This window comes from Typopeltis vanoorti, chromosome 21, assembly GCF_054136105.1.
Source record: "Typopeltis vanoorti isolate ZY-2024b chromosome 21, IOZ_Tvanoo_1.0, whole genome shotgun sequence".
Classification (NCBI taxonomy): Eukaryota; Metazoa; Arthropoda; class Arachnida; order Uropygi; family Thelyphonidae; genus Typopeltis; species Typopeltis vanoorti.
Genome location: NC_143569.1, coordinates 81,605,634 through 81,632,143, shown reverse-complemented (window position 1 = coordinate 81,632,143; position 26,510 = coordinate 81,605,634). Strand labels below are relative to the sequence as shown.

General features: G+C 35.7%; 1 protein-coding gene across 1 annotated transcript in view; it reads left to right on the top strand.

The window, feature by feature from the left end:
* Nucleotides 1-17,273, top strand: part of LOC150095045 (uncharacterized) — a 79,506-nt gene extending 62,233 nt beyond the window's left edge. Inside the window, exons 2-4 of the mRNA XM_090411000.1 lie at nucleotides 12,712-12,879; nucleotides 13,010-13,190; nucleotides 14,894-17,273. Coding sequence (XP_090267126.1) covers nucleotides 12,712-12,879; nucleotides 13,010-13,190; nucleotides 14,894-15,488 — 944 coding nt within the window. The 3' untranslated portion in view covers nucleotides 15,489-17,273. The remainder of the gene's footprint in view (nucleotides 1-12,711; nucleotides 12,880-13,009; nucleotides 13,191-14,893) is intronic.
* The last annotated feature ends 9,237 nt before the right edge of the window (nucleotides 17,274-26,510 follow it).

Sequence of the window (26,510 nt, the reverse complement as noted above, 5' to 3'; positions counted from 1 at the left end):
CTCCCTTTCTTTCCATTAAAAGCAGGCATGTCAAACTCGTTTACCTCCAAGGGCCAAATTAAGAAGTATACATCAAGCCGCGAACTGCAACAGAAAAAAAAAAAAAAAAAAAAAAAAAAAATCTCGAAATAAAAAGGAAACAGATTTTTAATATTGTTACAAAAATACATATAAAATATAAAGTTTACATATTTAAATAAAATTATACATATCGTTTTTTGAAGAAACTTGACAACGTTTTTCATTAACGAAATCTTCAAAATTTGGTGGAATTTGTCGAGCTGGAGTTATTTTCAATATTGCTTGCACACGCTAGGCTAGTCTGTTAATCTTTCCCACAGTTTTATTCTTCTTTAAAGTTGAAAATAGTTGTTCGCATAAATATGTGCTAGGGGAACATAGATAAAATACGCCTAATTGCACATAACACATTGGAGTATCGATCGACTGATAAATAATTATAAAACTTTGGAATTCCAACATCCATATATTTTTGTTTCAATACAGAATCGCACTGAATTTCGATTAATTCCGACTGTAAATTGTCATCAACAGTTTCAACATCGATCGATAGAGGAGAAGTAAATAGGTGAAATTGATTTTCATATTTCTTAAAATCTAAAAATCTTCTTTCGAATTCATTTTCTAATAACTTAATTTGATTGGCATATTCTGAAATTTTTAATTTCGGTGATTTTTGTAATAATGATTGACAACATTCAAAATGGGATAAATTTTCTTCTCGAATTTGTTTTTGCCAAAGTAATAATTTCTATTTGAAAATGTTAATATTGTCAAATAACATGGCAACTACTTGATGTTTGCCTTGTAGCTTAAGATTCAGTTGACTAAGATGACTTGCAATGTCAACTGAAAAAAACCAGGTCCTTTATCCATTGATCATTTTTTAATATTTCACATTCATAATTTTTCGATTCTAAAAAAAAAATTGTAATATCGTCCAGTAATTCGAAGAATCGCTTTAAAATTTTATGAGTGAAAAGCCATCTAATTTCTGTATAATAAGGTACATCGCTATACAGTATTCTCTTTCTATATCTTCTAGAACGTTACTAAATTGACGATGATTAAGCCCACGTGCACGAATATACTTGACAATAAAAACAGCCAGCTGAGCGATATCCCGTACATCTGTCCTTTCGTCAATTGCAAGAGAATATAATTAGGTCTAAAAATTTGAAATGATTGATTTTAGTTGATTAAGTTTCCGGCTACATCATCAATTCTGCTAGCAATGGTATTTCGAGATAAGCTTATATTTTTAAATGTCTTTAATTGATCAGGACACAACACTCCAACTGCTTTAATAATACATTCGCGAATAAATTCCCCTTCAGTGAGTGGTTTCGACCTGCTTGCAATTAAATGTGTAAACAAATAACTGGTTTTTACCGTAGCTCTATTACTTTAATTCTGACAATTTATCTTCACGAATTTTCGCAACATTTTTGTCATAGTTCTCTTTAGGATTTGTATCGTAATGCCTTTTTTAATATTATATTCTTTGAACTGCAATAGAGTTTCTACATATCAGGCATTTCTTTTTTTTTTTTCCTTGAACAGAAAAAATATCGTAACTCCCATTTTTCTTGAGAACTACCAGGTTCTTCAATGAATCGTTTTTTTACTTCAATTAGGTTAAAGGTTTCGACATTATTTTAATAAATTCTTTATTAATTATAAAGAAAACACTACACTCGCATACGTAGACTTGCTCGGTAAAATTCGATATTTATGCAGTGGTGTAACAAGATTTTTTTGAAATGACAAATTGAACATTATTTCCTTTAGAAATTGCAGAATAGTTTGGCGTATAAAATAATCTTAAGTAGAAATGTTAATTTTTTAAATAGGTTTATTTAATTCGGTGTTGTCAAAAGTTAAATAACCATATTGGTTACAAAGTTTGGCGGGCCTCATGGAGAAGACTTTGGAGAAGTCCTGTTCCTGACCTTGTTATGATCTTCCTCAACTATTCTCTATAGCTGAAGTGTGTGCTTCATCATCATCATCATCATCATCAAATTCCTGCCATGTACCCTCAAGGGGTGTACAGGATATGACAGTACTACATGAAAAATTTACATCATTACTAACTTCCTATCTACAATTTTCCTCCAAATCAGTCTGTTACTTGTCAAGACTCCAACATTATCAGATCTTATATTTCTATCGTCTAAGGCACTTTGTACCCTATCAATCCACCCATATCTTGGTCTTCCTCTGGGTCGTTTTGCTGCCAACCTGGCAGAGAACACTTGTTTTGCTAATCTTTCCTCTCCCATTCTATTTAAGTGACCATACCATCTGAGATTAGCTCTGTTAACGCATTCCTGGATGCTGACAATGTCAAGTTCTTTCCTAATATCCTCATTTTTAATATGATATTGCCATTGATGCCATCTGTTCACGCCTCTAATCTTTCTCAGGACTCTCATATCTGCGGTCTCTAGTCTTTGGTCAAGTGTTTTACTTCTAACCCAGCTCTCAGATCCATAAGTTAAAATTGGTTTGAACACAGTCTTGTATACAGCTAATTTAGTGTTCCGACTAATTTCTTTCTTATTCCATATGAATTTATTCAATTGACTTCCCACGATACCAGCTTTGCTGATTCTGTTGTCTATTTCTATATTTAGTTTACCATCTTCAGTAAAAATTGTGCCTAAGTAGCTGAAATGTTTTACTTGTTCCACAGGTTCTCCATTCACAACACAGTTGACATTTTCAATGATTCTGCCTATTTTCATTGTCTTTGTCTTTTTATTGCTGACCTTCATACCATATCTATTACAACAGCTATTCAATTTAGTCAGAGAATCTTGCAGACTTGTAGCGGATTTATTTAGAAGTATAACATCATCCGCATAAAGCAAAGAGCTGACATTAACATCTCCAATTTTGATATCAGGTTTAATACCACTTTCCTTCATAATGTGATCCATATAGATAATGAATAACAGAGGAGATAATGTACATCCTTGTCTCACACCAGATTTAACATTAAACCATCTTCCTGTACTTCCTTCAATTCTAACTGCTGACTTACAACTCAAATAAAGACTAAGTATTGCTTGATATAATGCCCCATTGACACCATATAACTGCAGCGTATTGAATAGCTTATCTCTTGGCACCTTGTCATATGCCTTTTCCAAATCGACAAAACTTAAATACAGATCTTTGTTATATTCCCATGCTTTCTCGACTATTTGTCGTAAAGTGAAGATCTGATCCTGACAGCCTCTATTTGGCCTGAATCCAGCTTGTTCTTCACCAAGCTTTTCTTCCACAATTCTTCTTAAACCAAAAAAGTGTGTGCTTAGACACAGTTAATTCAAACCGAATGTTAATTCAAACCTATGAGATATAATTTATTATATTTAAATAAATATCTTACACATATCCCATTACTTCGAGAAAAAAAAAAGCAAAGATCAATTATAATAATTTTTTTTCGATAAATCATAATTTAAATATATAATGGAGCTTTCGTAGTTTCGGTCCGTATCGACGAAGTCCTTTGTTAGGAAAGACTTGGGTTCCAATACCATCTAATACGGGAAGAACCTCTGAAGATGAGTAAACCGGTCTCGTACGGCGGCGGAGAATTTTCACCTAGCAAAATAGAAATACAGTCAAAAGGATTTTAAATTGAAACACATAATACACTGCCTCATAGCTATAGTAGCTTCTGGTGTACCTCCAAACACCGAACTTGGCAAATGTCTATTGTGGTCTGGAATTTTTCGACATAAGTACATTCAAAATAAATTTTGTTTTTCACTGCATCACTTTATTTTATTTATTTATTTTTTTTTTTAATGTCAGTAATTGAGAGAGTGTGTTTTTGCGCCTTTCTATATACAGCCATTATGGAGACATATATATTTCAATCTTGTAATTTCTATATTTATGTCCACTATAGTATGTAGCCATTCTTATACTATCATGCAGAGTGTATCCCTATAATAATAATTATTATATTGCTTTGGATAAAAATTTCAGTATAATTCGTGTTATGGGTTTATTTCGACGACTTATTACAATTACTAACGAGGTAACCAAGACTACTATATCTATGTATGTAAATAATGGGTTCTCAGGCTGGTTTGTTTTACCTGGTAGTAAACCCTTTCACTTCCACATGAATTTCCGTCTTAATTTCTTAATTACTCGAATAAACAAATAGGAAATGAGATCATAATAAGCATGTGCGCCTAATTACTAATGGAGAAAATACAAATATGGGCACCAGGTAGCGTTAGTTGTCTTCAGATACCGACTTATTGAGACGAAATCGATTGTTGATTGGTTTAAACAGATGGACCGAACGAATATAAGTACTTATAATGGGAAGAAAAATAATTTATCTACACCATCCATAAAAAGTTATGGCTACCCTATCCACAGACGACCATTTATTGTTAATTTTATTTTCATTCTTGCAGCGTGTTTACCCCCCCCCCAACCAATGTTGTTGGCTGTCATTATGCAAATATGGGGTAATTCCCCGCATCTGGTTGCTGCTTCCCATGTGGGTGGTGTTTGGTTAAAAATTTCTTTGTAATATGCAGACGCGTCGTTAGCGTTGGCATCGACGATGCTTCAGCGACTTTCGGTAGCTTGTCCTGGTTTTGTCGGTTGCGAAAGGGCCTTTCTCGTATCTTTCGTAATCACGCCGCTGATGGCCGTAATATTCTCCGACTTACACATTGTGTCGTCGTTAGTCTCGAGTGTAACCACACGTAAGTGATTGTAGCAATAAAGAAGGGCTTCACAGTGGTGTGCGTGCGTGTGCGCGCATCGATGGTAATTATCATGTCGTTTCTGGATATTTCGTTGCCTTTTCTCATCATCTGCGTTAAGCCACTTAAATTATCAACGTAATACGTCTAATTACTGTCCTTTTGCATGTTCCTCCCCTTCAGGCTCCCCCATCCCTCCCCAGCCACCGTACCTTTACCTCCCTTGTTCAGGCAGCGGGTGTATCTTTCGCCCGTGCAAATCCCACTCATCGTTTTCCGCCTGGCTAGTTCCATGTTTTATGTGAATATATTTCGGTATTCAGCCAACCGTGATCTTTAAAATAATTTTTTTCTATTCACATTTTTTGTTTGGTTCTCATTAGTAATATAAGTGGATAACCTTTAATTAAAAATCGTATTAATCAAGAAAAAGTGGTCTTATTTCATGCAGAAGAATTCGAATAAAAAAAAAAAAATGTCCCACTGCATATCATTCTAGCAACAAGTTAATGGATTCTCCTCCACCCCCCCCTCCTCAGGAATGAAAGAAGAGACAAATACTTAAAGATTCTTGTTCATAACACCTACTTTACGTCAAGGAGGGCAATGTTCTGGAGTAGGTCAAACAGTCTTAATATATTATGCTAGCATACCCATTCACTGTTCATTGATTTTTGACAGTTTGAATTTTGTTATTATTATTAACGCTACCGATATATATAACAAAAAAAAAAGTATGTTAATTCTCCACTTGAACAACAGATGGCACTGGAAGTTCATCACATTCTAGGTTTATTATTATAGAAACATGGGGGACAGGAATGCTATTTTAACATGGAATAGTAATAGAAAAAAAAGGTGGGTTCCATTGCCTTTCTTGTATACTAGTATTCTATTGTTTTGAGCGACGAAAACCACCACCTCCATATGAGACCGGTTAATTCATCTTAATGAAAAGCACTACTAAAGTTCTTCGCACCATAGACGGGATTCGGACCCAAGTCTTTCTGAAACCAACTAAGCTACTGAAGTTCTATAGAAAGATTAGAGGAATATATTCTTCCTTTCTTTGTTCTCTGACTCAATCGAGATGCCAGTTTTTAATTTTTTTTTTCACATAATAGTTTAAATGTTGTTGTTATTATTAAGGCAGTATATAACATTTCATTATATATATAAGGAAATGTTATATATTTATATAAAGAAAAATACGCGTTAATTCTCAGTTTGAACAATAGATGGCGTCGGAAGTTTATCGTGCATTGTTGGATAATGCTAGCCATACGGCAAAGCATCATCAAACGTACTGGTATTATATATATGGGAAAATTTTCGATAAGCTTCCTACATCCCCCAGATAAAGATTACCGTAAGGCAAAGCATCACTGCATACGGATCTCATCTCCTACATTCCATTCCACACTTCTAGACGACCCAAGTTGTCCTTAAAACCAGACGATAATCAAATGCCTCTATTGTTTCCTGTTCGGCATGTGTTGCACTTATTACAGATGTCGTTTGCTACCAAGGACATCGACTTCCAACTTGGTGAGTCTCATAGCAAGGGACTGACGAACAGATGAAAATATTCCTACTCACTGGGGGATGGAAATAAGAGAGATCGGGTCAACCTATTGCGTTTCTAGTTGTGCCCAAGAGGGTCACAGACACTTGGGGTGGTGTAGAGGTCGCGAACGGATGGTCATACAACTACCGATATTCTCTTCTTGTGTGTCTGAAAACAGGTTAATTTGGGACTACCTACCTGTCTCGGTTGCGACAACTGAATGTCTTTCTTTAGCTTTTAAGTTCACGTCCTTGTAGTAGTAAGAAACTGGTTTTTCATTTTTACCGCCCTCACTTCCTTCTCGTTTTAGCTGCCTTACAAGTTCGTCCAGTTTCCGTTAACAAACTCCATCCAATTGCCCGAGTTCACTGCATAAACAGAAAAGCAATCCAATAATTCATTTTTAATTTTTCGTAATGCATTGTTAAATTTCCCTACAAGAATAGTCTATTCGTGCAATAATTTGATTAAGGAAAGACGTCACAATCGAAGAAATGTACATTGATTTTTCTAATTGAATAAACGAGGTTAGAAATAAAACACGCAGACGCCTATCATTGTTAACACGTACTAGGATTGCAATCAACATCTAAAAAGAAAATAAATAAATAAAAATAAGAACGCACGTGTGTGCCATTTTCGAAATGTACATGCTTCCACGTGTTATTAACTTCTATTGTTAGCCATCTGGCTAAGTTGAAACAATGAATTTCCATTATTGGAATCTGCTTTATATTTGTACGCCTTAAATGGAATATTTAAAAGTTGTTTGCAACCACTAGACAATTAGTTACTTCACAGAACACCGACTACCCCCCCCCCAACTATTAGATATACTTAATTAGATAAAGGTGGTACCAAAAATGCACGTTCTGTGTATCCTATTGATTGCTAATAGCATTAACGTATTCACCGAAGAGAAAATGAATAAACAAAGCAAGTTTGGGATAGAACGAACATCCCAGTTTCCATCGTTACAATTAACAGAGAAAACTCATTCTGGAAGAGTAGTTCGTTGCAAATATCACGCATGAACACTAACTAATCCTTTCTATCCATTCTTTTCTTTTGTCACGTCACAATACATTCGGAGAAACATACAAGATTAAGCTGAGTATTTGTTCATAACCCGGAAGTTAAAATTTGTCTTTTGGTATGTTGTAACCAGTTGGTTTTTCGTGTTGGGAGAACATGGGTAACCGCCCTATTGGGAGCTTCTTATCCTTTTATATTTAATCCACACGTTATCCCTACCGAAGTCAAATGAATTAAATCGTGTCTAAGAGACATGGAAAGAGTGCAAAGCACTTGAAGGTGGTTAAGACACTATATGCATTATCAGATATCTGTGTGTTAAAAAAAATTGAGTTGGTCTTCTGCGGTTTGATTAGCATTTGTTTCCCACGCTATGTTTACTTCGTGATGTCACAATAGGTGGCGTTATAGAGTAATAACTTCGTGGGCAGAACCGGTTTGCTAGTTTGACCATCGAGTATATTTCTTATTCTTTGCCCTAAAGCATATTTTAAGGGCATTAGGTGGGAGAATGATTATCTATGGATTGGATGAGGAAATATTGCTCATGGGAATGATTCTGAAAAATAAAGTTTTAATTTTTTAAAACTGAAATAGTTTTATTCAAGAAAATGTTTGGAGTAAAAAAAAAAATCTGCTTTTTTTTGGACAAAAAAATCGAATGTATTCTTGAACAAAATATTTTCCGGTCAAAAAAAAAGTCGATGCATTGTTGGACAAAAAAAGTCGATGCATTGTTGGACAAAAAAAAGTCGATGCATTGTTGGACAAAAAAAAAGTCGATGCATTGTTGGACAAAAAAAAGTCGAATCATTGTTGGACAAAAAAAAGTCGAATCATTGTTGGACAAAAAAAAGTCGAATCATTGTTGGACAAAAAAAAGTCGATGCATCGTTGGACAATAAAAGTCGATGCATCGTTGGACAAAAAAAAGTCGATGCATCGTTGTACAAAAAAAAAGTCGTGTATTGTTGAACAAAAAAAAGTCGTGTATTCTCGGACAAAATATTTTCAGACAAAAAATCAAATTTTTCTCAACAAAAAACCACATGCTTTCCAAACAAAATATTTTTCTACTTAATTTCTTGACGACTGAGAGGGTCAATTTTTTTCTAACAAAAAAAAATCCAAAAAATTACAATTTTTTCGATCAAAAATTTTCGTATCTCAGTTTATACTAAACTTCAGAACCAAATTTATTTAAAATGTGTTTAAAAAATTCTGGAACATTTTTTTGGATTCTTCTCATAGCTTTGCTTCCGTTTTTCAAACAACTTTCTTTCATTTTTTAAAAAATTAACTTTTAGTCCATTTCGTTTTATAGAAATATCTCTTGAACTTTTATATATTACAAAACCATTTTTCAAGGATGATGCGTGTGCAGAAGTCCTCGCTGATGTCTTCCTTCGTATCCGCTTGTTTGTTCAGCAATGACAACCGCCAAGTAGCCGGTCTCAAATATTTCCTCGGGTACTGTTAGACAAGGTAAAGCAAGAACCGTGTACCTACCCGGAACATGTCATCCGCAGGTCTTCGCTTAACTACTCTTTGTGTGAACGGTGGCGCCACCTAGCGAGCGTGACCTTCAACAACGCCTTGCACTCTCGTGCTGCGAAGGTATATACGCGCAAATAACATCAGCCACGTCCGAGCAATAAGCCCGGATGTTTGCAATTCGGACTTGCTTGGATGAACTAAATAGATCTGGTAAAAAAAAAAAAAGGAAGTGTCACAAAATTAACACGCGTTTTAAAGCGATAGGGAAGGCGGCTTTGGAAAATAATGCGGTGGAAGCAAAATGACCTTCGGTGAATGCATTAATCTGTAGATTGACATCACAGCAGTCAGCTACGCCTTGGGAATATTTGAATTCTTGTTCTTCTCAAACATCTTCCTTGATCAATTGACAACTTCCTGAGTATTGTTTCCGTATAATCAAAGTCGCCAAGACAAAGACCCCTCCCAGTTAAAAGATGGGTGCTGAGTGGAAGACTTTTTTTTTTTTTTTTTTTTTTTTTTTTTTTTTTTTTTTTTTTTTTTGAAGGCTGGAAATGTCTGGTGTGAAATTTACAAGCACAAGTCGGATGTCGCGATTCCCCGGATTTGAAAGCACGTGATTTTTATGCTTATTTAGTTTCTTACTTGTCAATTTCTGGTGTATGAAATGACGTTTTATGTTAAAATTTAACCAATTATATTAAAATAAAATTTTAGTATTTAAAATTCCAAACGATTATATTTATTAAATATTATATATATATATTATTTTTTTATTAATTTAATTATTTCTTTATTTAATTTTTATTCATTTAATTTTTATTCATTTAATTTTTATTATTTTATTTACTAAATATTGCGGTTTTTTTTTTTTTTTTTTTTTTTTTTTTTTTGCAAATATTCGAAACTAGTTTGGTAAATTTATTTCGCAATTTACTTCATTTAAAATACGGGAATTTCTGATGCCCATTTTAAACCATGCATTTACGAATCTTGTCATGTCCACTGAAAAACGAATTTATTATTTTAACCTCCTCGAGAACTGAAAGTTTTTTGGGTTTTTTTTCAGTATACGTACAGAGTTTATAGATTCTTCCGTATTTGAATAATCTTATCAAATAGGGTAGCTCAATTTCTACTATTTGCCAGTGTAAATTGAATTCTGAGACCCCGCAGAAAATACTCATTCCACCCCCACCCCAACCCACCCCAGTCTTCGTTTCCCCCTGAAGCAATGTAGACTTGTTTGCAAGTTCGAAAAACGAAACTTCCAAATTCTGTTTATTTGCATGTCAAGTAATAAGATTTTTTTTTTTTTTAACCACACAAGATACGTAGATTTCATGACTTCAAATCGATAACGCATGTGCCAACTTTTTTTTTTTTTGTTTTTGTGGATTTCATCTTTGAAATGATCATAGCCTTCCTTGCCTTTAAAAAAATAAACTACCATAGTTGAATATTTTGTTGAATATTTTACAGTTGATAGATAAAACAGAGTATCTAATTTCTGTATAACTCGCAAACAACACAGCGCCCTCTAGCGTTCGGAAACCGAACTATTCAAAAAATTCAAAACCTTTCAAAAAGTTTAAAAATTTATAATCGTTTTTTTTTTTTTTTGTAATTATAATTTTTTCAGATTTTGATCTTATTAAAAATAGTTAAAAATGTTTGCTTTTGAACAAGCACGTATGTAAAATGCTGCCACCTGCAGTTGTACGCCAACAAACGTAAAAATCTAAGTTTTTTTTTTTTTAAGTTTTTTAAACCATACTTTTTAACACTCGGGTAACAGTATGAAAGCAGGGGGAAAAAATAGAAACTCCATTATTTTATTTCTCCCGTCTCCGAATCCTACTGATAGAGAGTATTCGGGATACTCAGCGCATTAAAATTCATTGTGCACGTATCGTAATATTCACTTTCAGGTGGTTGAGCTACCTTTTTTTTTCCCGTATACAATGCGGATGTCTTACGATCAGAGCACAGTCGTTTTCGTGCAGGCCTACAACAATCACAAGAAGAGTGTTCCAAGTTTTGACGTCAATCCATTGTTTGGAAGTCTGTAGCGAGATCAAATTGATCATTAAAATAACAAATGTCCTTTTTTATCCACCGCTATCGAGGTTCTATTTCCCCCCCCCCCTCTGCTTCCAGTGGAGTGCTAGCTGCTGTCCCAGATCCATTTAACTTACAGTGCAAATAGATTACTGCATCCTCACAAGCGCCTGCTTGCATTCAAGTACCTCGGTGTTTTTTCACAACCTTCCAAAGTGCTTGTTTTTAAGTATATTAGAACAAAGATGCATTAATGGAAATTAAAATTATATATATTCGTACAATTTTATGGGATTTTTTATTAATAAATAATATGCAGTCCAAAATAGTTGCGTTTTTTTAAACAAAGAAAGCGTTTCAGAAAATGAATTTCCAACTTCCTGCTTATCAACAATTAGTATGAAGTTGAAAGCAACAAAGCAAAACCAACAATACAAAGTTGAAATCAACGCTGCAATAAATACAGGCGATTTTCTCCTTTCGTTAGCGTTTTCCTGTTGCTTCCAAGCTCGAAACTGATTGTTGATTTCATTGTTTATATTTCAGGCGTGGATTGTTGATTTCATATTTTTTAAAAGCTTCAGATTTCGATTGTTGATTTCATATTTTTTAAAAACTTCAGATTTAGATTGTTGATTTCATATTTTTTAAAAGCTTCAGATTTCGATTGTTGATTTCATATTTTTTAAAAGCTTCAGCTTTCGATTGTTGATTTCATATTTTTTAAAAGCTTCAGATTTCGATTGTTGATTTCATATTTTTTAGAAACTTCAGCTTTCGATTGTTGATTTCATATTTTGTAAAAGCCTCAGCTTTTGATTGTTGATTTCATATTTTGTAAAAGCCTCAGATTTCGATTGTTGATTTCATTTTTTTAAAAACCTTCAGATTTCGATTGTTGATTTCATTTTTTAAAAAACCTTCAGATTTCGATTGTTGATTTCATTTTTTAAAAAACCTTCAGATTTCGATTGTTGATTTCGTTTTTTCCTGCTTCAGATGTCGACTGTTGATTTAATATTTTTCTAAAAGCTTCAGATTTCGATTGTTGGTTTCATTTTTTTTTTAGCGTCAGATGTCGATTGTGGATTTCATATTATTTTAAAAGCTTCAGATTTCTGTTGATTTCATTTTTTTTTCCCGCTTGAGATGTCAACTGTTGATTTTATTTCTTTTTTCCCTGGCGTAGATTATTCATCTCATTTTTCCCATCACAAGCATATATTGTTGATTTCATTTAATATCTGACATCTTTTTAACTTTGTGCGCAGATTAGCTGATTTCTCCTTACGCATGCACAATTTTGTAACTTCGCCACCAAATGATTTCCTTCATAGACGCATTTTACATGTTCTTTGGCTATCGTTTCATTTGCTGTGTGCATTATCCGTTTTGATTTATCGCACCGCGATTTTTTTTTTTTTTTTCTCTTTCAAAACATTTCTCTTTAGAGGCGTACATCGGTTACTTCAAAAGGAGCGATTTGCTGGTGGCTCATCGCAAGTTTGAGAAAAGGGAGAAAATAGATGAATCAACCACTCTGTGTGAGTCCCACAGAAATTAAGAAAATGTTTATCCTTCTCTTCCTGCGTTTTGGCGCTCGTTAATCATGTGAGACGCATTCTGCTGACAGGAAGCAGGGGAACAGAAGACGCTGTTGGGGGCGTATGGGGGGGACAAGAGTTCCGAGTACGGCACTAGTTGTTAGAATTGAATGTTTTTCAAATGGTACGAGTTCTGACAAGCAGGCTAAGAGTTTCCCTCGATGTTTTTCTTTTCCAGGGGTGGGGATTGTCCTTATTACTGTGAGTGGCATCGCCTGGAGGCTCACTTCCCATGATGCTCCCTCCTGTCGGGCCATGCTTGGGCTGCAGACGAACGACCAAGAACCAAATCGCCGTTTTGTGCCTCGTGTCCCGCCCTACGGACGTCCCCACCATCCTTATGCCGGTAAGTGAAACGATCATTAAAAGGTTTTTTATTTTCATACAGTAGACGCCATCTAGCGGAGAAACTTAATACAATTTTATACGACAAAAGGCTTTTTAACTTTAAGGCTCTCTTTTTGTTATTTTTTCAGCCATGATGTACCCCGAATTTCAATACAGGCCCCCACCCCCGTCCTATCAAGCATCTATGCAGGAATATCGTCTTCGCTTACTTCTTTTAGATCGTCAGCAAGGAGCTACAACTACATCTTTATCTCCAGTATCTCCGCCTCCAACTTATCGTTCTCATACGGGCAGTACGCTACACTCCAGGTAAGAAAATGGCAAACTCGTCTTGAGAGAAAAAGTGTGTACTTGTGCTGCCATCTGGCAGGTGTTTCATGTACTAGTTTATCTAATATTAGTGGATGTTTTTATGAATATTTATTTGTTTTTACTGAGTTATTTATGGAGGGTCGATTTTTTTTCCCCATTAATTAAGTTGAAGATTGAACAACGTACACATTAATATGCATAACCATATCTGGCGATTGATCTTTGAGGAATTAATGGACGCTTTTAATGACCTGCTGTGATTCGACGTTCGAAGTGGATGAATAAAATATGCAAAATAAAACTAGGTCCTCCTTCTATGAACCAATAAATCTATTCTATAGAATTTAAAGGTAATGGAATATTCCTAAACGAGATCACTCTTGAAAGGTGGAGTCGAGTCCCTTTTTTTTTTTTTTTTTTTTTTTTTTAATTACGGCCGAAGCTACTATGGTTGTGATGCCAATGTATTATGCCTGTTAATCGAGAGTATTTTTCCAGCCGGTTTATGGGATGAGAAACCTACTCTAAAGGTTCTTCGAAGGCCTAAACAGGATTCGAACCCGTCTTCCCAAACCAAAGAGCATCGTCAGTTACGAAAGAGAATGAACTGGGAGTATACAACCCATCGAGATTAGCGAAGGCATTATTCCGTTTTTGCTCTTTAAGTAATTACATTTTTAGCGTTTTCACTTGCATTCAAGATTGATTTTTGTATATGGCAAGAGAAAATTCGGAGCACTCGGAGGAAAATCTGCACAACCATTCCCAGACGGATTAACTCGATGCTGAAACGATCAGCCAGCAAGTGGATGATCTGCTCAAACATCCTGATAGACTGTGTTTATGATTTTTTACTCCCCCCCTCAAGCAGCGGTTTTTAACTGTCATGAGAACCCCTTCAATGTAAAACTCCGAGAATCTTAACGCTAGTGCAAGTATTTTTATTTTTTATTTTTTTTATTTTACATTTGACCTCCGTAGACGCCGTATGGTCACTTCCGTACCTCACCAGGTTTTGGGAGTGAAGTCTTCTGCTAGAATAAGTGGTAGGGTTGCAGATTCCCTTTCCCTAAGCAGAATTCAAACCCGCAGCCTCTTTGCTGGAAAGCGGACACGCTAACCACTCGACCAACCAGGTCGGAGTGCAAGTAATTATTATTGTTATTTTTTAAATATACGATTTCGATAGTCGGATGATATGCGAGAGGGTGGAAGCTCTCCATGCCATTCATTCCCCAATCCGTGATACGACCTGTCAACTACTATAAGAAAGACTTAACATTGACAAATATCGCATTATGGTCGCGCAAATCGAATATTTAAAGGGGAGAAATGTTTTAATAATTAAAAATTTAAAAAAAAAAACATTTAAAAGTTAGAACCAACCGTGTGATCAAGTGGAGCGAAGTCAGTTGAGTCATGAGACCTGTAGAGATGTCTGCACCGGAGAAGGGAGGGTTGGGACACGTTCTTTGCTGTTTTAACGACGCCCTACTTCTTTAAACGTATTACGTGTGGGAAAAGATGTTTCCCACGTTGAAGGGAGAATATTCAACTTAAAATCGGAAGTGTAGCAATTTTAATTATTTAATTCATGATGTGTTAATTGCTAACATAAAAACCAAAAAATGATCTGTATTTATTGCACGTGATTTATTAAGTATTAATTTCCTTCTTTTTTTTTTTTTTTTTTCTTTCAGGCCCCCACTGAATCTTGTGGAACGGGAGTACAGTCGCCCCCCAAGTTATCGTTCCCGTGCGAGTTCGGCAGGGGTTTTAAGGCCACACGTGGACCCTTTAGAATCTCACCAAGACACCGGAGCTAGCCAGGAAGAGGTGAGCGCCACCCCTGGCAGTGCTAGTCATAGCCGCAATCCCTCCCTCAGTCTCAGTTTCCTCTCTCACGAATCTCTCTTCGTGGATTCGAACCACTCACGACCGACGGACTCGGCCAACGCCGCCACCAGCGACAACACGAATCCGGTGCACTTCACCAGCCCTAGCGGCGAGAGTCAGAACTCTGTGGTGGCGGGTTTGAGTGACGACAGCCCTCTGGCGGCACCGGAGCACCCTATAGACTTGACGGCGGCGATCTGGAGGAGAGAGAACCCGAATCTCTGGGGACTGCGGAAGAACCACGACGTGAACGCCGTCACCATTGTGCAGACGACAGATTCGTCTCAGGTGTTAAACCAAGATACTGTGATAGTCTCTATCTCGGCACAGAGCGCGAGGTCGCCGGAAGCGACCCCCGGAGGAAGTCAAGGAGAAGTTCAGATCTTAGCTCACGTTTAACAATAAATAAAAAAAAAGTCTCACCAGGTGGCAGCACTTGGTCGGGTATTGTTCCCATGTGCTTTAACGGTTATCCTTTTTATGTAAATATCTATGCTATGCACCTGTTTCAATCAGTGGACCACACTACTCGAACTGAACCCTCATCTTATCGGAGGGGAGGTTAAGGGAGAGAACTCCCCCCCCAGTATTCACTATTTACCAATTATATACAAATTAGTCATAATTTGGTAAAGAATAAAAAGAGAAAATCTTCCTGAATCCAACTCATATCTTTCCCTATTCCGCTACCCCCCCCCCCCGATATGTAATATACATTCAGAATGTATTAAATGAAAACTACCCCCCCCTTTGTGTACTTTTTGGTAACTCATCTCGAAGTCAGGACATAGTACATAGGTCTCTATTTCTGTATTGTGGCTGATCGGGCATCTTTTTGAACTGTAAGTATCGCTGGGAGAAAAAAGTGTGGAGTCAGATTGACACGAGATTTAGCTATCCGCAGAATAGAACTATTTTCTGTACGATAAATAATAGCGAAAAACTTTGAGGGAAGAATTCTGCATTCCCTCTAGTTCATGTATATCATTCCTGTTGGTGCAAGAATAGATTGATGACAATATTTGCCATTCGACGTTCTGTCTTTTATTGTTCAAGGTGTTGCCATTCTGTTTAGCTTATCTTTTTAATATTTCGATTTAATCAGATTGTCAGTCGATAGCATTTAATTTTTGGCAATTTTTCTAGCAATATTTACAAGATTTCACAAACTTTTTGATCAAAAAATGAGCACCGTTTCTTTTACACTCTTATAATTTTTTCCCCCCTTTTTTAGATCTTGTGTCGTAGAAATATACTCTTGTAGGTCAATCCTATTTGCAATATTTTTTATTGGAAAAAAAAAAATCAATTTCTAATATCCTAAACAATGCAGACAGTTGAAATTGACTTTGCAAAACGTAACAATAGAAATTCCAAACAATGAATAGATGTTGGAATAGACATTTTTAAAAAAAAAAAAAAAAAGAAAGAAACAGACATACATTTTTAATCTTTCTAGACTGTTGGCAAATTGCCAAAAATACATTGTCTGCATTTCTATAATTGAAATTTTGCCAAAAAGGACTTTATTGGATGAAAAAAAAAAAAAAAAAAAAAAATCACGTGATCAGAAGCACGTGATGTAGGGTTAACGAAATACTCAATTCTTATCGAAGCTCTGAACATTATTATTATTTTTTTTTAAGGAGAATGTTGGACAGTTTTATAACAATTATTCTCAATGCTTAAAATTCTTTGATATAAGTTTTAAATTAACCTCGTCAGTAATCTCCTTATCCCCGTATACAAACATCTTTATGCTACGTTTAGTTTAATAGTTATCTCGATAAAAGCACACCAATTAATTGCTGTTAAGATGCTTACAAAATACATCCTCCTTTGCTCACGTCATCAATTTCGTTTTTTTTTCTTTTTATCTCATTTTCATTCTCCCCCCCTCACTTTTGAATCCTTAGTGCCGATTTTTTCCATTCTCATCTTAGAAAATGGCGTATTAACCTGTCAGTAATTTTCCTTTGCTCATAAAGGAATGTGGCGACACCTAGTAACAGCGTCTTAATAAATAAATAAAAAAAAAATTAAGAAAAATAAACACGAGATGCATTTCTCAGAAATGCTTGTATTTTTTACTTGTAATATAAAGCTATTGTACAGTAGTCAATGTGAAATTCCTATGTATTCTCGTGAATGTCAACTAAATAAAAAAAAAAGCACTTGTTTTTATTTGTGTGGGTCTATTTATTGTAGGAATATAATAAAAAAAAAGATCTAATTCTGAATAAATACACTGATTTTAGTTAATTTTTTAGTCCGATTTAATATAGCTTTTTCTAAATGATAAAATATACTAAATTATAACATTAAAATATTTTATTAGAGTTCACATACAATTAAGAGGATTGCCAATTTATGACAAATTTTTCATATAATCATGGGTCAAAACATCACGACCACCTGGCAGATTTTCGGCCAATGCGGGTTGGTCGGAAACAAGCCGGTAATGGTGGCGATAACCTTGAATGGAGATTGTTCTGATGGACATCATTGGCCCTCTAATCCCCCACTGAACGCCTTGACTGCTTATTCTTATCTGGGGATAGTTTCGGACCTTCCAACAAGAGTGTCCAATATCACAAGGCTCTCATCGTGTGTCCACGGTTCGCAGAGTATATTCAAGCATTCCAGTGGACACACGATGAGAGCCTTGTGATATTGGGATTCACATAATTCTGATTTGAATCCCATTAAATATTTGTGGGATCATGTAGGATGTAACATCCGCGGATGGACTCCAATGCTTTACTGACCGATTAATTACCAAACAGATTAATGTCGCTGACCTCCGAGACATTAATCTGTTTGGTGGTGAAGAATACTTCAGAACAAGTTCCGTAGTCTGGTGGAGACCATCTTAAAATGGATGCAGGCAGTTTTCTTGGCCAGAGGAGGTCCAATACGCTGCTAGTTCGTAATGGTTGGGTTCATAAGTGGATTATTAAAAGTGGAAATACATCCAATTGAGGATGCATCATTGGAATAATTTTTGTTGTTTCATAGTCACCGAAAAATAAATAAACTGAAAATTGTGAAGACAGCAGACAGTTTCGTGTCTTCTACAATTTTTTTTTTTCTAACAGATGTAAACTTTCCAACCCTGCTGTACTTAAATTGATGCGTAAAAAAAAAATGGCGAATTAATTTTAAGCCTTTTTTTTTTCCCGTACTATCTTATCATTGATACATAAAAACATCCACGTTTTTTTTTTTTTTTCCTTCACGAAATCTTCCTGCACACGCACACACAAAGAACCTTTTATGGAATAAATAAGTAACATTTGGCAAGTGGCGCCTTAGCTTGGCTAGCCGAAATAATTTTATTAAATCAAGTGATGCATGCTTGGCACAAGGCGCACCACAAATAAAGGGAAACATTGTCGGAGTGCGTTTTCCAAATGGCTTTGTTTGGCAGAAGGTAAGCGTGGTTTTTGGGTTATCGGGAACGCGAAGCATGACGGTGGAAGGAGGCATCGTTGGTTAGAAAGCAGGAAGAAAAGGATCGCATTACAGTAATGTAAATATTAAGAGAAATAAATTATTTTTTACTGAAAATAAAATTATAAAAATATGAATTTTTAATTTAACTCAATTGTGTATCTTTTTTTTTTTTTAAATATGATTAGAATGAAAGAAAATAAATTAATATTATCAACCATAATTATCTTCTATCCCTTTATAAATTAGTGTGAAAAAATTCTCTATACAAAAAAAAAAAAAATGACAAGTTTAGTATGCGGAAATAAACAGATACTTTTAATGTCTTTTGAATTTTATAGCGATATATATTTTTTTTTTGTTAGTAACTTGTGAAGTTATACTATTGGTTGGATGGCTCGCTCTGGTACATTTCAATACGTCAGCGCGCGTGCTATCATTCCAAACAAGAAATCGACTAGCGTGATGGCATTTCTTTAGCTCATTCAGTAAACAATGCAAAAAAGCAACAATAGTTGTTGGTATATGCACACGTGGAAACAGACAATTGTTACACGTGAAAGTAACAATGGATGTTCGTCCACGTATTGTTGAAAGTGACAATAGTTTTTTGTAACGTGAAATCAAACACATGCGATAGTTTTTTAACAATAAAATTTATTATAAAACGCAATATTTGTTCTTTGCAAACAGTCGTGTATGTAGTTTGTAGCTTATACATTTTTTTTTTAAACATTATTGATTTATTTTTCTATTAAATTCCTCCATTTCTGAGTGGGTCGTTTCAAATATATTAATGATGCCATTCATCTGTTTATTTGATGAACTTTTCTCGTAATAAACAAACCTTACATTTTTCGTAAATAATTGGAAAAATAATTACGCTTGAAACCGATAATAATTTCCTTGCACGTGTTTAAAACAAAATTTCCAGTTAAAAAAAAAAAAAAAAAAAAATTGTGCTTTAATGGGCGGGGGGGGGGGGGGAGTTAAGCACAGAAAAGGAGGTTCCATGATAATAATTATCAGTTTCCTTTTCTTAATTAGAGTGCTTGCTTTAATTACAAACTCTGAGAAAAGTTTAATTTAATTAACAGATCTTAAGAGGAATTGCGTGCTTTGAATGTGAAGAAATGTCAACGAAGACAGACGTGTGTGTAGGAAGAAAGTGAATTTTTAAATGTTTTTCTTAGTTTTAGATTCATCAGCTTCAGCCCCTAGAGACTTAGTATTTTCAAATTCAAGCGACTTTTCCAAGAATTTATTGGAATTATTTGAATACTTTAGATCCAAATTTCAGTAAGTTTAATATCAAATATTTGACAAAAGATGAACCATGTAATTTTGATTTAAAAATTTAAATACAATAAAAGGAAATGGATCCTTACATCTGAATGGAATAAAGAGAAACGTAAAAAGTTAAAATATACAAACCGTCTAAAAAAGTAAAGTCAAAAAACGACTACAATCGCAGGAAAAAAAAAAAAAAAAGCTTAAAATTAGTCTAGTTAAAATCTAACCCAAACGCCTGGTGCCTAAGAGGTCATAGATCCATAAAAGCTTCTTTATATATTTTAATTGAATAGCCCACTTAAATAAAAACCAACGAAATACTTGGAATAATAAGCCTTCCACAGAATTTCGCTGTCTACAGCTTGTCACCTTATCCACAATTAACAACTACACCAAAATGCAACATCTGCGCATGACGTCATACAAATTCCCAAGAATCAAACTAGTATTGCCTAGCAACGGTTACCATAGGCCTGCTTTAATAAAGATTTCTCCCTAGAGTGTTGGGGGATTCGGTGAAATACTCTCATTTCATACGAGATTCGTTTCATCGCTCGGGACCTGTGCAACAATAGACAGAATAACGCGTTAAACCTTCTTTCACTTGCCTTGGTAACATCTGGTGGGGAAGATGTCTTTGCCAGCCGGAGAATTTTTATGATGAAATTGAAGGCTGTTTACATGAGCCCTAAACGCGTAAATTTTGGAAATGGAAAATAAGAGGAATATTGCGAGGACTGGGATGGGGGGGGGGGGGATGTTCGATGAACACTTGGATAAATAAAAGACGATGCTAGACTCTTCATGCGAATGGATTTATCGCTTTAAGTAAATTGACCTGAACGGGTTTACGGGCAATATTCGAGTTCGCAGTGGGGATGCTGTGAGCGAATTTCTTTTGAAGAGAGAGAATGAAGAAGTATTTTGGAGCAAGAAAAAGATCACAAAAGAAAAAAAAAAAAAGACTTCATTCGTACGAAATACAAAAATATCTGATTAGTTCAATTTGAAAAAAAAAAATGATAATTTACCATCCCATAGAATTAATTAAAAATCTGTCATTTAAATTTAAAACAATCCCAAATAATTTTGGAAATTATTTGGATTTTTTTTAAAAATAAAAATCGTAAAAATTATAATTATAACCAGTGTGGTCCTAAGTCTACGATCTCTCCTAATTGCATATTCACGAGGTCCTTTGATCATCTTATAATTATTAATAAGCTATTTTATTTACATTTTTTTTTTTTTTACTTTAAAGATAAAATTAAATTATAAGACATTTGGGCATAATTGATTCCACCCACTAAACACAAAAGACAAAATAATTGGAGATAAAAAAAAAAAAATAACGCAATAAAATTGCTTATTAAAATAGACCCAAACTAATCAACCTATAAATCAATTCTCGATTAAAAAAACTGCCCATGATTGAACTTAAAATAGGAAAACAAAATTACAAATCAGATCCACGTCAAACACAAGTTCAACTGAATTCAACGTCCGTCATCCCCCCCCCACCCCCAAATTCATCCTTTCTTTGGATAACAAAAGACCCCCAAAGTACTTTCGAACTTTTCAATAGACGCAATGTTTGCGTTCGTACTATCCTAAAGCAACGTTAGCTTCAGCTGTTAGCGGTAGGAAAAGAGGGAGGGGGGGGTAAGAGGGGGATGGTCTTCGTCGCCTCCTCCTTAGCACAACAAGAAAAAGGTGGGCTTCCTTCTGACATCCGTAACTGTATGTCCGCCTACTGGCCAACGAATACGTGTGCTGGGCGAGGTCAAACGAAAGAAATGCAGTGGAAAGCGTTTCCATCAAAACGGTCAATTTAGTTTCTTGAAGTTTGGTCTCGGGAGACGCGTTCTAATGCCTCCCCCCCCCCTTCCTTTACTCAGCATGCTTGAATAAATCGTTATACTTACCTATTCGAAATCGTCAATTTTTAGTTTTACTAACGATGATGCAATTGAATGTCCCTAGATGGCGCTAAGTGGCTAATGAGTAGTAAAGTTAATATCGGTATATTAAATGGATGTAGAAAGGTGGAGTGGTGTAACTTAGCAACCAAGATTAACCAAACGAATTAAATACGATGTAACAAGAAAACATGTTGGCTAATAATGCATGCAATATTTTTTTAAACAAACTCTCAGTAATAGAACGTATTTGGGTAGAACTTACTTGTAATTAGGCAAAAAAATAAGGCTGTATTATGTGTAATAATCGTGTGTGCTCTTAGGCTGGTTTGCTTCTTTTGCAGAAGGAAAAATCTCGAGTGTTTGGAAGGAAAGAAACTTTCCATTTCTATGTGAGACTTGTTAACTCACCTTTATATTATTATTAGTACTATTTAGTTATTAGTACTAGCAGTATCATATATTCCAACAGGAGACTTTAGTGCATCTAGGATATCAATGGTATGAACTCCAATAATTATCTAAATTCGTATTTATATATCTGAATGTCTGCTACTAAACGTATTCGAAGTTGGTTGCATTTGTGAGAAGAAAACCCGGAGAGGAGCCAACCCCATAGTCATAGGATGAAACAGATCGAACTCAATGCTGAAATTTAAAAAAATAAATAAAAAATAGGAAAATGAAATATGCAAAAAATGTTTGCTGCCCATTCTAACATTTAAATGTAAATATTTCTTTTAAGGCGCCAATCACCATAGTAACCATGCAAAGTTGAACTAACAATGGGAACGATTTGAAGACCGAGAATTCCAGAAGATAGATGTGCCAACCCTTTTTTTTTTTTTTTTTTTTTTTTTTTTTTTTTTAACTTACTGAGTAGGCCTTCCCCCTATAAAAGATTGACGCAGAATTTCATATCCCTACAATACTCTTTGAAGTCTGACATATTTTATGGACCTAATTCAGCAAAAAAAAAAAAAAAAAGTACACAATTGGAATTTAAATTATATGACTTGTTAGTAGCATTTAGAATTGACTACACCTAGAGGAAAAGCTTTGGATTAATTGCCGTGTATTAATTCAATATATAAACAATAGAAAAATCAGCTGGACAAAACAAGATGATATTCAAATAACCAAAAATATAAAAAACGCACCAATTGAGTTGAGGCTTCCAGAAAAGCAAACAACAGGGCTACATGGCGAGGTCTAGTGTGGTACATCACCGAGCATCGCAGTGATCATACGACATCTGGGGATGCCCAGTGAACATATAGATAGACATGTAGCACTAGGCATCCTCCCCAGATGCCGTATGATCACTGCGATGCTCGGTGACGTACCACACTAGACCTCGCCATGTAGCCCTGTTGTTTGCTTTTCTGGAAGCCTCAACTCTCTGAAGATCAGTCACTCCACACACTCCATCCATCTCATTAATGGTCTATCCCTTCCTCTTTTTCCAGGAACTTTACCATCTAGTACTGTTCTGAGAAATCCCCTTCCATGTGTCCAAAGTGTTTTACCTTTCTTTTCTCGATATCCTTGAGGACCCTTAAAGTTCTACTGATCTTTTCTAACACCATTCATTTGTACATCTTTCAGTATATGAACAGCCGTCTGTAACACCGCATCTCAAAAGCAGATATCCGTTTCTTATCTGACTTCCTTAGGTTCCAAGTCTTACATCCATAAGTCGCAATTGAAAAAAACAACAGTATCCCCAATGCTCAACTTTGTTCCCATGGAGATAGATCCATCCTTCCAGATTTTAGACAAGTTTCTGTTTTAGTCATTCCTAATCTTCTTCTGAACAGCAATTCTTCACATTAATAATGGATCCCAGGTACTGAAACTTGCTGACATGTGCGGCAGGTTTATAACGTTTTGTGCGATGGATTCGTATTTGAAAGAATAATAATGCAACTCAAGAAAATCGACTGTTAGAACTCGCACTTTCAGACAATTATCTGAAAGTGCGAGTTCTAACAACTATCTAAGTATCTACAACTGTCTGCCATACTCTCATCCCTGGATGCTGTTTAAAATCACTAACAGTCTTGGGCCAGCTATCTGTGATTGGCAAAGGATGGAGATTGGCGTCCGTTTAGCCCATAAAGCATATTAGGGCTAAACGGACTCGCCTACGTTCTTGGGAATTAAAGGCATTAGATTTATTTTTTGTTATTATAAAGCAAACATCGTTAAATCAGACTGGAAAAAATAAATCAATAAAAATAATAAATTTCCTGTTAATTTTTTATGAATTAAAAATGGCAATTAACTAAATTAAAAATAATAAAATGATCACTTAGCTAACTATAGTTTAAATGAAATTTATTGAATAATAATAATAAAAATTAACAGGAACTGATAATTTTGAACAAAGCGATTGGATGATAAAACGAACAGTTAAACGGAAGCTAATTAAAGCTAAACGGAACAATTAATTGACGGGTGACGCAGACAACGATCAATTGAAAGATAATTCAAGCTAATAAAACAGTTAACCAACAGAAAATTAATAAAACAGTACACTAAATGAAGATACAACACTTAACTGAAGAATAATTGAAGGCGGCAACAAAAAAATAATAGAAAACTAATTGGATTGAAAAGCACAACAGTCAACTAATGTCCGGGCTCAGTATAATACTTAGTTGAGTCAGTAACAATAATAGGCACTCTCTGAACTAACTGAATGCGCTGAACAGCCAAGCAAGCTGTTAAGCTTCATTCGGGTAATTACTCCACAAATCACTGGCTGGATCAGACTGAAGGAGAAACGACAACAATGAAATATACAACCAGCCATCGACTAATGAGACCAAAGACAAGTTATCGTATGTGAAAGAGTCCAATCAGCCAGCTAGTTGTTCTAATTGTTGTATCGCGTCACGTGCCAGCTTAGCCAGAATGTAGATTTCTTTGCAGCACGTGCCTCGTCATGGTAACCAAAACTGTCATTCGATGGATTTGTTTAGAAATGTTCGATTTCTCTCGTGCGCGTGTGCATTTCACGTCCTAATCGTTGCCTTTTTTTTTTTTTTTTTTTCACGCGCATTTCCTTGGTTACGTAGATTTCTTTAATCACGTGTTTCTTCCGGTATATTTCAAAACGTGCTTATGGATATATATTGTACTTTTTTTTTTTTTTTTTTTTGTCTTTGTTTCGCGTATGTGTGCGTGTGTCTATTTGGCAATTACGGGTTCGTTATTTTGTAAGCTATCCACGGCTCTATTTCCTGGACACGTGATCGGCGTTATTCTTCGAGTTTCCTCTTTTCCTAGAAGACCGCGAAGAATATTGAAGAGGCATGTAGGGAACTCGAAACGAACACATGTTATGATGTTCGGTGGGTAGTTACAGAAAATAATAATAAACTTCGAATGCGGCGTTTAATGCGACCACAATCGGGGGATCTCTCGGATTTTCTTGTGCTCCAAACTCAGACGCGAGGGTGATTTATTGGCCCCAGACTGCCTTCACTTTCTCTGTCCGCGCAAAAATAGTGGCTGCTTGAAATGTTTTCCCGAAGATGTACTTAAAGGTCAACTGCGACCCATAACGTCAAACATTTTTCATTGCTGTGGCTCTCCGCATTCGTCCCGAGCGACGGGGGTGAGTCGAGGAGGGGGGGGGAGGAGCGGGATAAGAGAAAAGAAAGAGAGAGTGTGCCGTTAAAATGTTAGCTGCTTCGCACGTGCTTCGGGCGTTTTAGCGTCCCATATTTCTAGAGCCTCGAGGCCGAAAATAATAACGATTTTTATCGGAGCATTCTTCTTTCAAAAACGATATTGCCGTAAAAGGAAAGAAGATCAAAAGGAGAGACTGCTTTCGAAATGATTCGGGGGGGGGGGAAACTGTTCTGCAGATCGACGACAGCGCCATCTTTCGGATAGTGTCTGTACTATAAGTTTTCCCTAATAATTATACAAACGGCATAGGTGTCGAAAGTGAATGTTTGTGAATATCGCACAGCGCCCTCTTTTGGCATACAGTTGAATAATTTATGTTCAGTTTTTTTTTTTTTTTTTTTTTTTTTTTTTTGTATATATATATATATTTCCTCATGTGATTAATAGAATGTATATTTAGCTGTTATTGATACTGTCAACTGATTCGCTGGTTTGAAAAAAATTAACTGAAGAAATAAACTGCTTGGAAAAAATATCAACGGACACCCCCATGATGCATCGTGCCATTTAACGAGTCACGTATTTGTGACTGGTTACAAATTGGAGGAATACGATGCTCCCAAATCAGTGCAACAATGTCCAGGCTGCAAGAAGGGAACTGATGGAGTTTTGAAGAGAAGAGGAGTTGGGATAGGATGCCATTTTCGGCAAATTGGGCTATCCCAGGTCAACAGTCAGTGATACTGCACCATGGGTAGAAGTGTAGGGAGTCAACTGCACGTGCTACATGCAGTGGACGACCCACCACGCTCACTGAATGTCACCGTACGATGTTACGAAGGATAATATGTACAAACTGCCATTAGTTGTCAACCGACACATCGAATGAAGTGTTTTAGGCATCGACTGGAACACGAATCTGCACAAAAACGTTCAGAATCGAGGCTCAAAACATGGGTTTCCATGTTAGCACCACAATATGCAGCCCCCCCCCCCCGAATCAACATGCAAAGACATCTTCAGTGGTCCAAAAAGCATGCACAGTGGGACATGAAAGCTTGGAAAGCTGTATTCTGGAGCGACGAATCACGCTACGTCCTGTACCGAGCAGATA